At 49.6% G+C, this 13,236-nt stretch overlaps 1 protein-coding gene across 7 annotated transcripts in view; it reads left to right on the top strand.

Annotated features, from left to right (window-relative positions):
* SLC8A3 (solute carrier family 8 member A3) overlaps positions 1–13,236 on the top strand; it is a 111,863-nt gene extending 98,627 nt beyond the window's left edge. For 3 of the 7 annotated variants that reach the window (XM_053944794.1, XM_053944793.1, XM_053944798.1), the window contains exons 4-8: positions 1,485–1,502; positions 10,180–10,304; positions 10,844–10,943; positions 12,006–12,281; positions 12,604–13,236. In XM_053944794.1, the coding sequence (XP_053800769.1) occupies positions 1,485–1,502; positions 10,180–10,304; positions 10,844–10,943; positions 12,006–12,281; positions 12,604–12,980 (896 nt within the window). In that variant the 3' untranslated portion in view covers positions 12,981–13,236. Of the gene's footprint in view, positions 1–1,484; positions 1,503–6,019; positions 6,084–10,179; positions 10,305–10,843; positions 10,944–12,005; positions 12,282–12,603 lie in introns of those variants that run through there. The other 4 variants (XM_053944796.1, XM_053944795.1, XM_053944799.1 and 1 more) reach the window with 3 other exon arrangements.

Here is a 13,236-nt window from a genome sequence, read left to right as displayed (position 1 = left end):
AATCACTTTTAAATGGCACAGATACAATTAGGTGCATCTGTATGAAAGTGCCTGCTTTTCAGAGGCCCGAACCAGCAAATCTGGGAAAATTAGCACTTCTGGACTCCAGCCCATTTCTGAGTTTGCAAAATGTTCCCTTTAGCTTCTTTTTGCTTGCTTCACCATCTGTCAAATAGGGCTGATAATACTAACTCTGTACAGAGTTTTAAGCTTCTGAGACTAAAAGTGCATGATAGTAACGGTTAGTAATTACAATACTGTCACTACATGCAATCCAGTCTTTGGGGATTGGTTTGCTGTTTGAAAGACAAGTAGAAGTTAAAGCTAAGGCACAGACTTGGTGCTTGGCCCCTCTCAAAGAGCGTTTGAGTTTTTTTGCTGCATGGACTCTGCTGTAGCTGGTTTGATACCTGGGTCAAGGTAGCTGTGGCTGTGGCTGCCTGTGGGTTAGGTTTAAGAGGGATCCAGCCAGATGTTTCTTTGTGACAGGTCTGGGGAGTGGGGAGATGAAGAGAGGAGAGGGTCAGGAGGTCACTGCCCAAAGGGGCTGGGCTGTGTCTGTATGGAGAGCCAGGGTAAGGTCATCCCTTGCAAGGACTTTCGTTCCTTTCTCCTCTTTTCCTTCCACCTCAAATCTCAGAGGACCATGCAGTCACACTTCCTGAGACCATGAAGTCACATTTCCTGACAGGCAGTTGCATCCCACCATGGTGATGTTGCATGGCCTGTGTCCATGCAGCACTGTCAGGCAGACCAGCAATTTGGAACAGGGAGATCCAGGAGGACTCAAACAGTGATGCTCTACATGTGCCTGTGCTCCTCTAGACACCCTGACCCTCTGAAAGTGGTACCTGTGGGGTGTAGGATAGGTGTAGGTGAGCCAAGGCATCATCCTGAGGGATGATGCATGGCCATGCTACCCCCTTCCCCTTTTGACACTGGAGGCCATCTATTTAATCAATGCCTCCCTCTGATGCTGCTCTTCTCAATGAGCTGCCCATCACCTTCTCAATATCTACAGGTTTATTGGGGCTCCTCAGTTGTGCCAAGCCCTGCCACAACCACACATACCCAGCTTAGGTGGGAGCACGTCCCACGCCTTTGAGTCAGTTTGGCTTGTGTCAGGCCCCAGTGGCAAGTGTAACCGCCCTCCTTCCCCCCTTTCCCTTTCCCTCCTTGCCACTTCCCCCCCGCTGCATCCCATCCCTTTGCCTTTGCTGGTGGGGAAGGGGTGACTTTGGGGAGCCAGTGCCGTGGTGCTCACTGGAGCACCCCAGTCTCCTCTCCATCTTGCTGCTGTGGTGTCTGCTCCCCAGCCTGTGCCCAACATGCAGCCCTGGTGAGCTCGCATGCTGCCTTGCACCATGTCCATTGCTCACTGACAGCCATCATCTGCAAAACAGCTTTTTCCTGTTGGATATTAACTTTTTCCCTCTTTTTTTTTTCTCTCTCTCTGTCTTTCTCATGTTCTTCTCTCTCCGCAGCCCTACTGCTCACACAAGGTAAGTGCTTTTTCTCCTTTCCTCTGGCTGCTCTGGCTCTCTTTTTGTCCCTCTTGGTCAGATCCTCCCTGCTTGTGTTTGTTGTGCTGTAGACAACCCCAGTTCATGATGTTTGTGTCTAGCATGAACTAGTTAAGAGCAGTACAATTAATAAAATAACAGTGATTGATTGGCATCTAAGAGAATTTCCCATATTCCAGATTTTTCCTTGCTGTTTTGAGGAAATGATCCAGACAGAGTTGCAAAGCAACACAGTCTGAAGCTGTGACTCAAGCTTCTCTTTAGGCAACTCTGGCGCTTGGGTTGTGCTGATGCACTGGGGAAGATGCAGGGAGGTGGCATTTCTGCAGTGTTGGACAGTGTTGCCTGGGGTGGGCAAGGGTACAAGGTTGTGCAGGTGTCCCCTTCCCATGGAGGGTCACATGTCACCCCTCAGTGCCTTCACCTGTGTGCTCTCCACCTCCCATCCTACGGGGTCCCCAGGGTGTGCCCAGCACCAGAGCAGTACTACCAGAATACGACCAGCACCATTTCCCTCCTCACCCTCAGCTCTGGTTCTGTACTCTGCATCTCCTGTCCCTGTGTCAGGATTTCATGTGTATTAATGCAGAGCCCCTCTTCCTTGCCTGAAATCCCCATTACACTGGTGTTCTTTATCCCACTGTGGTGCGGTGTATGCCTCCCGTATTGTGGTTATTCCTTCAATTCCAGATGTGATTACTGTTGAATTTCCACTAAAGAAGCATTTCTTGAAAGACAAGGGTGGGCATGGAGGGTGCAGAAAGGAGCTCAAAATCCCACAGGTTTGCGAGCAGAGCTGAAATCCAAAGCATTCATGATGCCTGAGCTGTGCTGCAGATCCAAGGAGCAGCATCTGCCACACAGGCTTCAGTGTGGCCCCTTTTCAGAGGATGCCAAATCTGCTGCACAGGGGATGTCCTGAGGCCGTTGGCTATTGGACTAATTAGAAAATTGCTAGTGGCAGGCAGAAATCCCCAGTTCCCTAAATACCAGCTTAGGGTGTTTATGGAAACTCCTTGGAATAGTTTGGACCGTTTCCTTTGTTACCTCTTCAGATCCGGGAGGACTGGAAATAAGTTGAGCACAGCCTCCTTCCCAGTAATTTCATTGCTTTAATTCAGTAGCTGCCTAATTTGATCAGAACTCCGGGAACCACATAATTCCTATTAAAATAACATAACTTTCCTCCCTCTGTTTTGATCCAGCCTGATTGCTTTTGGCAGCTGTTATTGGAGAACTTGGTCACCAGCTATGAAAAGTTACTTTTCGGTTCATAAGGGAGAGCCTCCTCTCTGTCTGGTGAGGGGTCACTGGGGTGTCCCCCTTGCTGAGCTGCCTCAGGGTGCTCTCTGTCTATGTGACATGTGTTGGGCTCATGGTGCTTGGCCCCCACACATGCTTCAATCCAGCAGCAGGCCAGCAAGCAGGCACGTGCTGGAGTGTCACTCAGCAGCAATCACGGCTAATCAGTGGGGAGAGAAGCGACGTCCTCGTTTAGTCCATGTCATGTTAGATTTAGGTTACACCAGCACATGGGAATCTTTGTTTAAAAACTGCATTATTGAATGTTCCAGTGGAATCCAACAGTCCTGCACCTCATCCCTTGCCTCCTAGAGCAGCTTGCACAGCCCTTCCTGGGCAGCATCCCCATTCCTGGGGATGTGTCCCTGGGACTGCTGGGTGCCCTGGCTCTCCCCTGCAGCCCTGGGGCATTCCCCTTCCCATGGCATCGCTTTGGCAGCCCCTGCAGGGCCAGCAGCTGCACAGCCCCCGCTCACAAGAGTGATCCCTTCTCTTCACAGAAAGTGTGGGTGCCCTGATGGATGAGCCCAAGTGACAATGCCTCTCTTGTCCCAAGAGCCCTTACCTGGGAAGAAATGAGGGATCCTGACTTTGGCCCCCTGGCCTTGCAGGGCTCTCCCAAGGAAAACAGGGTTGTGAATTTTACACAAGGTGAAGTAATTGGGCAGGGCACTGGTTCTGCTCAGCATTTATTTCTTCCAAATTTCATCTCTCTCTGAGCCAGACTTGCAAGGCCATGCAACACTTGTCCATGTGTCCAGTGCCAACTGTTCAGGCTTCAGAGTACTATGGCATAGCTGTGGAGAGACTTGACAGTCTGGGGTTTTTTTTAACCTCCTGTTTTGACACTGGAAATGATCTCTCTGTTGTTTATACAGGGAAATACTTGATACCAAAGTGCAAAGGTACTTCAGTTGTCCCTGCCTTTGCCAGCAGTGGAAGAGCTGCTCTCAAGGTCTTTCCAGCCTTGCAAAAGTCACTGAAAGCTTGAGTGCAGCCTTTGCTTGAAAGTTCTTAGGCTCAAGTGATCTAGATCTTTAAAGGGCTAAATAGTAGATACTTCTATATCATAATTTCTATATACTCATCCAGTTCAAAGAAAATAATTCTAAATATATTTCTCTATTTATGCATTAAACTCCCATGTCCACTTAGCAGTGGGAAGGACTGAGGAGCAGAGATGCCAGTTGTCTGGCCAGTCAGGGATGGTCATGTCAGCAGCAATCTCAAGGCAGAGCCAGGAGTGGAATAATGCTCAGTTCCCAGCCCTGTGCCTTAGCTTCCCTTTCATGAATGTGCATCATTTCCCAGTTACCATTAAGGAATGCTGGGCATGCATATGGGATGTATCATGTCTCAAAAATAGCTTTCAGGGCTAAGTAAGCAGATTCCTTACATTTTAGAAGGCAGCCTAGGCTGCCAGTGCTTGTAGGTGGGCATGTGCTTCCATAAAGGGCATATCCATATGCTAATCTCCAAAGCCAGAGTGTCTTTTAGCCAGAAGTCTTCTCCACTTGTGATTGACAGCTTGACAGTGCTCTGGAGAGAGGAACTCATTCATGTGCACTATTTACTTTGTTTAGCCAGGATTATATCTTATTAAGCCACAAAAAAAAAAAAATTTAAAAAAATCCCATTTTAATTGTTTTTTTAATTTCTTCCTAGCAGCGTGGTCTCCAAAAGGGGTGACCTTCATGCAGATACATGCCCACTCCAGAAATGGATGGAGGCAAGATAGCTTGAGGAGTGTGAAATGGTCTTCATAGCAATCTTTCATGAATGCCTTGCTGGTTTTAGTCCAATTTATTCAGCAACTGTCAGGGAATACAAACTGGCCCATGGTTGCTTGGTAGTCTTGCAGCATTGCCTAGGTGATGAGTATCTACCTCTCTGATGGTGTTACAGGGCCTTCCCATTGCCTGCTTCAGCTCAAAAGATGCAGTGGCCAGATTACACCATAGAAATGGACTTTATCTAACTTTGATTTATAATGTGTCCAAGAGGCCACAGGCAATGTTGAGTTCCCGTTTGATCCCTCCCAGTCTGAAGGAGGTTGAGTGGGCAAGCAATGCGTGATGTGGGAACACAGCTCAGTGCTGACCTTTCCCTGGAAGAAATACAATGAGGAGTGGATATGCTTAGAGTATTTTGACCCCAAGAAATGGTCTGCCATGTGCAGGTCTGAAAGTGCTTTGCAGATCACTGCAGCTCAAATCCTGGGATGGCCCTGCAGATGTAAGTTGAGAGAGACAAAGATGGACGTGGGGTGAAAGCTGAGAAGTGAGCATGACAGAGACATGCCCAGGGCTGCAGAGCACAGCAGTGGCAGGACCATAACCAGGTTCCTTGTCTGTCATAGCTTTAAGGGTCTGAACAATGCAGAATGAGAGCGTGGAGTGGTTTATCCGAGAACTTCTCCTTGCTTCCTGCACAGTCCAGTACCTAGTGGGTATCAGCTGTGACTTTGCTACAACCCAAGCAAAAGTGTACTTCATCCTCATTCCTCCCACCCAGCCTTTGATTTTAGCAGACCTGTTGTCTCACCTGCTTGTAGCATATTCTTTCTAATTCATTGGCTCCCTGGCACCAGAAGCAAGGTACCTTGATGCAGCAGCTGGCACAGCAACCCCAGCTTGCCTGGCCTCAGCAGCCTGTGTGTGCTCCTGCAGCCCAGAGAGGTTCCTAACACTCAATAGTAGCACATACCTAGGTGCCAGAGCAGACAGGGTCTAGGGGACCCCTCTCTGGCCACCTTCTCCTTCCCAGGGAGGAGGTGGAGGCAGCCCAGAAGGTCCTGGCAAGCTCTGTTCTCTATAGGCACAGCCAGACCTTATCAGGCTTAATTGGAGTTGACAGCAGGGAGTCCAGGGTGCAATCCGCATTGAAAAGTAGGTACTGATGCAAACAGAAATCAGGCTAGTTAATAATTAAGCTGCAGCTTGGCAGCATTCACCTTGACAGACTTGACCTTCCAAATTAAAATCTCTCTCCCAACATACAACGCCCCCCCCCCCCCCCCCCCCCCCCCCCAATCCTCACTCCCCCTTACTTTGTGTTTTATTTAGCTCAGCCCTTGGTAGTCTTCTTTACAGGCTGCCATACTGGGGTGATGTGTGACACACATCACAGACGTCCTGTCTCTGCTTTCAGGAGGAGCACTCCAAGACCCCAGCCCTACATCAACCAGACTGTGTGGGAGCATGTCCACACTTGCTGCAAGCGAGCAGCCTGATGGATTACAAGGAGTGATGGAAGCAAGTGAGGATAGCAACCTCCTGTGGCTCTATAGGCAGACTGGTGCACCCTGTGCTGGCTGAAGTGCTTCCTGGAAGTACTGGAGCACTGGGATTGTTCTCTGCCACTAGGTTTTTTGCAAGAGTTTATTCCTTCTCAGCTGTTGGGTCAGTACACACAGGCTCAATTCAGCCCTCAGCATCCCATTGAAACAGGCAGACCCAACAGGCCTGGAGCAGGCTTAGGATGGGATCTGGTGTTTTGCAGCTGTTGACACTGAGTCCCACCACAAGATGCTCATGTGTCCTAAACAGTAGGTGGGCAGAATTGGTGGAATCATGTAGGTGCTTCATATTGCTCTTCGAAGGTGCTTAGCTCCCCACCTTAACTGTATGGCAAGTATAGGTTCAGGAGAAGAAATATCAGCTGGGCTCCTAAATTTGTCCTTCCTGCCGCTGCCTTAATTTCAGAGGTCAGCAGCCTGGTATTTAGCACCTATGGGTCACTTGAGTGCATTGAGCAAGATCCAGCACAGAACTGACATGGGAGTCTTGTGTTTTTCTCCTACATGAGGTTGGGGCCTCGGTGAAAATACAATGGCAGCTTAAATGTTTTCAGATGCACCTTTGAAATTTAGGTTTAGGTTAGGTTTCTGTGCTTTGCTTTTCTGTTGCACGTTCACAAATGTGACTGCATTTTAATGAGACATTAAGGAATTACCTTCTTTCTTCCTTATCCAAAAGCTTCCACTATTAACATTTCTATGAGGTACCCATTTGGATGTGCTCCCTGTGCCTGTTCTCCTGTGGTTTGCTTGCAGCTGACATTGAAAGACTTAACCGGGCAGTCATGTTCAATCATCTGTCCCCATAGGATGCCCTTAGGTGCCCATGTTCTTCTGTCTGCACCCCGGTTCACTGTACACGTGGAAGAGGAGGTGACATCAGGGCCTCCGTTATTCATGTCTCTGTGGGTATGCTTTCAGTAGGCTGAAGGTCTCTATTGTCAGTCAGCTTGTCTCTTCACTCCAAATGGCTTACCTAGGGCTTGAAGGTGCCTCTGGTGGCACTTAGTCTGCTGGCAAGGTGCCTTCTGGAATAGCAGGACTCCCACCACCTTCACTTTGTGGGGTATCTGGTCCCATGCTCATGCTAGCATCTAGTTCCAAGGCTGACAGACACTCTTGCACATGATTGTGTTGCTTGATTTACTCTAAGAGCTGCCTGGCAAGTGATTGCCTTGGTTGTTGCATCAGTAGGTGATCCACAGGTGGCTTGCAGAGACAACAAAGCTACATGCTAGAAGGTGCAAGGTCCTGTGAACTCAGGCATTCCCATACAGCCTGCCCAACAGCCCTGGATGTGGCACACGCAGAGAAGAGATGCAGGAGATCTTCCTCCTCAGGAAGAGATTCACATCTTTCACTGTCCTGCCTGGTGCAAGTACATAAACTAGCATAAGCAAGATGCCAGGTTCTGGGATAAAGCTGTGTTGGATACCACTTCCTATGAAGATAAGAAAGCTTGCTGCACTGCATGTGCCCACAGACCTGCCTGCATTTCAGCCTTGCCTAGAGGCATAACATTTGCGTGAGACTCTCTCTGTGTTCTCTTACCATGCCAAAGGCTTTTGTCAAATCAGTTAGATTGGGGATCGAGATTTCATTGCATCATTTCTCCTGGAGTTGTTAAACTGAGGAAATGCTGCCTGATATTCCCTATTTTCAGAGCATTTCCTCAGATTCCAGACATTTGCTTTCTGCACTCTGCAACTGCAGCTAGCGGGCAGGAGCCTAAGGGACTGCGCCGCCAACTGTGACCGCAGCTTTTTGGATGCATTTATTCCAGGGAAGGTTGTAGTGAGTCAGGCTCTCACCAAGTCTGGGCTTTGCAACCCTGCTGGGATGGCTGTAGTGCTTTTGCTCAGTTCTGTCAGCACATGTCAGCATGTGCTAAAGCTCATCTGCCAAACTGGGTTTTGTGGAGCTAAGGGTGCCTTTGCCCCTGACCTTCAGGTTATGGGGAGCTCAGACAAAAGCAAAGTAATGTCATATGTGCTATGGCAACTGATGTGTGAGCACCTGCATTTTCGTCAATGGACACAGCTTATCTTCACACACTCCCAAGTAGACCAAGACACAGGACTTTCTTGTTTTGTGTCTTAGAAGAAGCCACATGATATCTGACTCCTTGTTCCAGTGAATATAAGTACCTTGCATCTTGTTCTTGATAATCATCAGTTCATGCCTCCAAGTGTAGTGTAAAGCAGAACATTTTCAAAGAATCATGGACTCATAGAATCATTAAGGTTGGAAAAGACCTCCAAGATCATTGTGTCTAACCTTTGACCAAACAGCACCATGTCAACTAAACCATAGTGCCACATCTAGTCATTTCTTGATCTCTTCCAGGGATGGTGACTCCACCACCTTCCTGGGCAGCCCATTCCAATGCTTAACTACCCTTTCAGTGAAAAAGTGTGCCCTCTGCATCCTCCAGCATCCTGCATTGCCCTTCTTCTTCTCCAGGTGCTGTGCTCCTCTGTCTGTGTAATTTTTTTCTAAGCTTGCAGGGATTCCTAAATCCAGACGATGCTGTTTTGGAGCTAAGCAGTGATGGTTTTGATGTACATCATTGATTTTAAATGATGGATGCAACTTTTCTCTTTCTGTGATGGGTTATAATAATGTCACCTGCCACAGGAGTTATGTTTTATAAACTCTGAAGGTCTTGCAAGGCTTACAGTCTTTGCAGTCAATCTAGCCAGGCAGATGAAGAGAGAAGTCAGAGTTTATAAATAGATTTCACTGCATAATTTCTATGTGAGTTTTAGTGTGAAGTGTGAGATTTGCTGGAGTCCACATCAGATTAATCACATCTGAGGCACTACCTGGGCATTTGTAATCTCTGCAGGAAGCATCAGGTAACATCTGACCCACTGCTCAGCCAGAACAAGATGTTCTGCCTTTGTGATATGCTTTCGCAGGTTCTAAAGAGCTCCAGCTCGCACTCCCAGGCTCAGCTGGGCCCTGTATTGCAGCTTGTAGACCCTGACTGGTGAGGCACAGGAAAGCCAGGGGAAACCCAGCCCCTTTCTTGAGATGTCTGTTTTACAGAGAGCCCATCAGCATCTTCCTGCACTTAGGCATGTGGGTGGAAGAGGAGACCTGGGCCAGGCCTAGGCACCATTCTATCTGCTTGGGATGCTCCTTCCCATCTGGGCAACCAGAACCCTCTTGAGGCATCTTGCTGGGTTAGCTGGGTCATCAGCAAGATTGAGCCTGACACAAGGTCATCTCAGCATGCTGCTGACCCAGGGTCCTGGTTTAGTTTCCTTCAGCAGAAACTAAATATGGAATTACAGAATGGAATATATTGGAAGGAATCTTAAAGATTATCTGGTTTCAACCCCACTCCCATGGGACACCTTTCCCTAGGTTGCTGAAACACCACATCCAATCTTGAACTTCCAGGGACATGGTATTCACATTTTCTCTGGACAACCTGTTCCAGCACCTTAGCAACTTCACAGTATTATGAATGGAAAAAACTACTTGTTTCATTACTTCTTGTTAATTTTTCCAATGCATGTGTGGTTTACATGTGGTTGTGACTGTGTGTGTCTGAGTGTTAGATCAAACACTGAGTGGCACAAGGAGCCAACCATGATTTTCTGCTCAAAGGGGGGAAAAAGGCTCTGTCTCTTGTTAATTCAAATGAGGGAGGGAGCATGTCAGGGTGTTAGAAGTGCCTTAAAGGGCACTTCTGCCAAATGGCAGAATGTCATACCTCAATCTCCCCAGAACTGTGGCTGCTGCAGGGGTGATGGGAGAGTGTGTATCAGCTGAGAGCACCAATGCAGACTGAAGAAACATCCAAGGGTTTTTTGTTAATAAATTAAAAACACATTGCCTATGTTCTCGGTGACTGATGTTCAGAAATCTTGGTCCTTTGTTTCTGTGGTCCAACACCCCACCACTGCCCCCAAAGTTGCTGTGTGAGCTTAGCAAACTGTGAGGGTGCTGCAGAAGTCCATGATCAGGCACAGCAGACAAGCCCCCATGGTGCCCTGAAGGTCCAGGGCTGCTGCCCACAGCTTGGTGTTGGCCTTGCTTTCACAGAGGTAGCTGAGAGGAAGATGACAGTTGAAGAGGAGGAAGCCAAGAGAATTGCAGAGATGGGCAAACCAATACTCGGCGAGCACCCCAAACTGGAAGTCATCATTGAGGAGTCCTATGAGTTCAAGGTCAGTAGGTGTCCTAGGGGTCCTCCAGGAGGGAAAAGCCATGTGGCACTCTTGAGCAGCCTTGGAGAGCAAGACTGAGGGGGCAGCATGTGCAGGAAAAGGGCTGTTGAGAGAGGAAAAGAAGTATGTAATGCAGTAAAGGGCGGGTGAAGTCTACAAGAAATATCAAAAATAGCAGCTGCTGGTTGGTGGGGGTGGAGGGAGAAAGGCAAGAAGGCCCTGCTGGAAGCTTCTTCTGCTTCTTCCAGTGGGCAGGAGGATGCAGGAGCAAAGCTGTCCCTGGTGACGCAGGGTTGAGGGAAGAAAGAACCTAATCAGGATTGAGGTGTGGCAAACAAGCTGGCTCTGGTGAGGTCTGGATCAACCAGACTAGCGAGAAGGTGGGCTCAACCCTAGTCATGGCCTAATCTAGCGGGTAGGTGAGTGCTTGTGACACTTGCATAGTTTGGAAAGGGTCTGTGAGACCACAGTGAACTGCAAGATCATTCTTGCCCAATGGCATCTGGTTTAATTGCTGTGCATCTTTATTCCCACAACAGAGTACCGTGGACAAGCTGATTAGGAAGACAAACCTGGCTTTGGTTGTAGGGACACATTCCTGGAGGGACCAGTTCATGGAGGCCATTACTGTGAGCGCAGGTGAGGGGAACATCAGAAAATCCATACGAACATCCACAGGATTCATGCAGCCTGGAAGGACAGCATCTCCCTGGTCAGTGATACTCAGCTGTGGTGACCCATCAGTAAAGCCAGTCCAAAGAGCTCCTCTACACCAAATATAGTGGGCTTTTGCAGGTACATTAGTGAGGAGTCCAGGAGATCCATCTTCTAGTGCAGAGCCCTTCAGAAGGCCAGTTTTCAAAGGCTGCCTCAGCTGGTAGTGCTCCTGCTGCTTTGGTGATCTGATGAGCAGTGTACAGGCAGCAAAATCCCATCCTGGCTGGGATCCTGGCCAGTGTAGGTTGCTCCTAATGGAAGATGTCCTGCCATAGCCAGTAGAGTTCCTGGGAGTAGGGAGAGTTACCACATGAAGATTGGAGATGTTGCCTCATGAGGCAGCAGCTGGTGAAGGAAAAGACCCAGAGACTTGCCAGCTGTTGCCTGATGAGAGAGCTCTCTGCTTTCAGAGCCAGGCCGCTGTGGGGAAGGTATTTTAGGCACATCATTAATGGCAGTTGGACATCTTTCTGAACCTTTCCTTGATGGCTGGTTTGGCATCTGCCCCAAAGGGGTGCTTTTCACCCAGCTGTATAGGAAGTAGTGGAAGGCCCAGCCTGTGCTCTGGAGCAGGAGGATCAAAAGATCTCTCCAGTTTCCCAGTTCTATTACTTTCCATTAGTTTTGGCCCAAAACATCACTGGCCTGTGTTATTTCTTCATGCCACTCAACAGTGATCTCCACAGGTTGACTACCTCCTGTGTGACTGCCTATGGACGTGGACAGGGCTGCCCCTCTGTGGGTACAACACCCCACTACATCGCTCCCCATCCCTGAGGGCTCTCGGGTGGCTGGGAGACATTCTGTTTGCCAAGCTTCACCCATCACTGAGGGACCTGGTGGACCTTGAATTCGCTGTCATGGCCAGCACCACACCACTTTGTCCCACTAGAGCAGGATCCCTGCAGCCTTGGGGTGGAGGAGACAAACACGAGCTGCCCCAATGGAATGAATGCTGGACCTCTCCTTCTGTGTTGTTCGCAGCAGGCGATGAGGACGAGGATGAGTCTGGTGAGGAGCGCCTGCCATCCTGCTTTGACTACGTGATGCACTTCCTGACAGTCTTCTGGAAGGTGCTGTTTGCCTGTGTGCCCCCCACCGAGTACTGCAATGGCTGGGCCTGCTTCGTCGTCTCCATCCTCATCATTGGCATGCTCACAGCCGTCATCGGCGACCTCGCCTCCCACTTCGGCTGCACCATTGGCCTCAAGGACTCTGTGACTGCTGTTGTCTTCGTCGCCTTCGGCACTTCTGTACCAGGTGGGGTGGACATGGGGAGGGGATGGGGTGGGAGGTAAATCCTCTGGAGATGCTCAGGGGATTTCAGGGGAGAAGCTCTGTCATGGGATGGGGTCAGGCTGGGAAGGGTATCCTCAAAGCCCTGTCTCCAGGCAAGGTCTGCACCTTGCTTTGTGGCAACATGGGATCTCTGAACTTAGGAGGGGATTGTGCACCTCTTGGTCTGTGTCCTAACCTGTTTGGTGACATACCTGAGCTTCCCTTGTCCCCCAGGCATGAAGGGTTGTTTGTTTCTCCTGTTGGACCCCCAGTGATTTCTCCTTCCCTCCTCCCTCAACCCCAGACACCTTCGCCAGCAAAGCCGCAGCCATCCAGGACATGTACGCTGATGCCTCCATCACCAACGTCACAGGCAGCAACGCTGTCAATGTCTTCCTGGGCATCGGGCTGGCGTGGTCAGTGGCAGCGATCTACTGGGCGTCGCAGGGGCAGGAGTTCCAGGTGTCAGCGGGCACCCTGGCATTCTCCGTCACCCTCTTCACCATCTTCGCCTTCATCTGCATCAGCGTCCTCCTCTACCGCCGGCGACCCCACCTTGGGGGGGAGCTGGGTGGCCCCCGAGGGTGCAAAGTGGCCACAACATTGCTCTTCGTCAGCCTCTGGCTGCTTTACATCCTCTTTGCCACCCTGGAGGCCTATTGCTACATCAAGGGGTTTTAGGTGGTGGAGGGACGGTGCTGCCGGGGGAGGGATCCTCTCCTCCGTTACCTCACCGGACACCAGTCCTGGAAGCACGGTTTCACTGGAGGGTACAGCTGTCTGTCAGGGGCTGCCACTGCCCAGATGGTCAGACAGCTGCGTGCCAAGAAGGGCAAAACCATCACAGAGTGAAAAAACAAAGAGACAAAACCCATCCAAAAATGGTACAAAAGAAAGCAACAATGGCAAGTGTTGAAATAAAACACAATAAACCCAG

The sequence above is a fragment of the Vidua chalybeata genome, chromosome 6 (genome assembly GCF_026979565.1).
Source record: "Vidua chalybeata isolate OUT-0048 chromosome 6, bVidCha1 merged haplotype, whole genome shotgun sequence".
Taxonomy (NCBI): domain Eukaryota; kingdom Metazoa; phylum Chordata; class Aves; order Passeriformes; family Viduidae; genus Vidua; species Vidua chalybeata.
The sequence above is the reverse complement of the archived record's forward strand: the minus strand, read 5'-3'. Positions and strand labels throughout refer to the sequence as shown.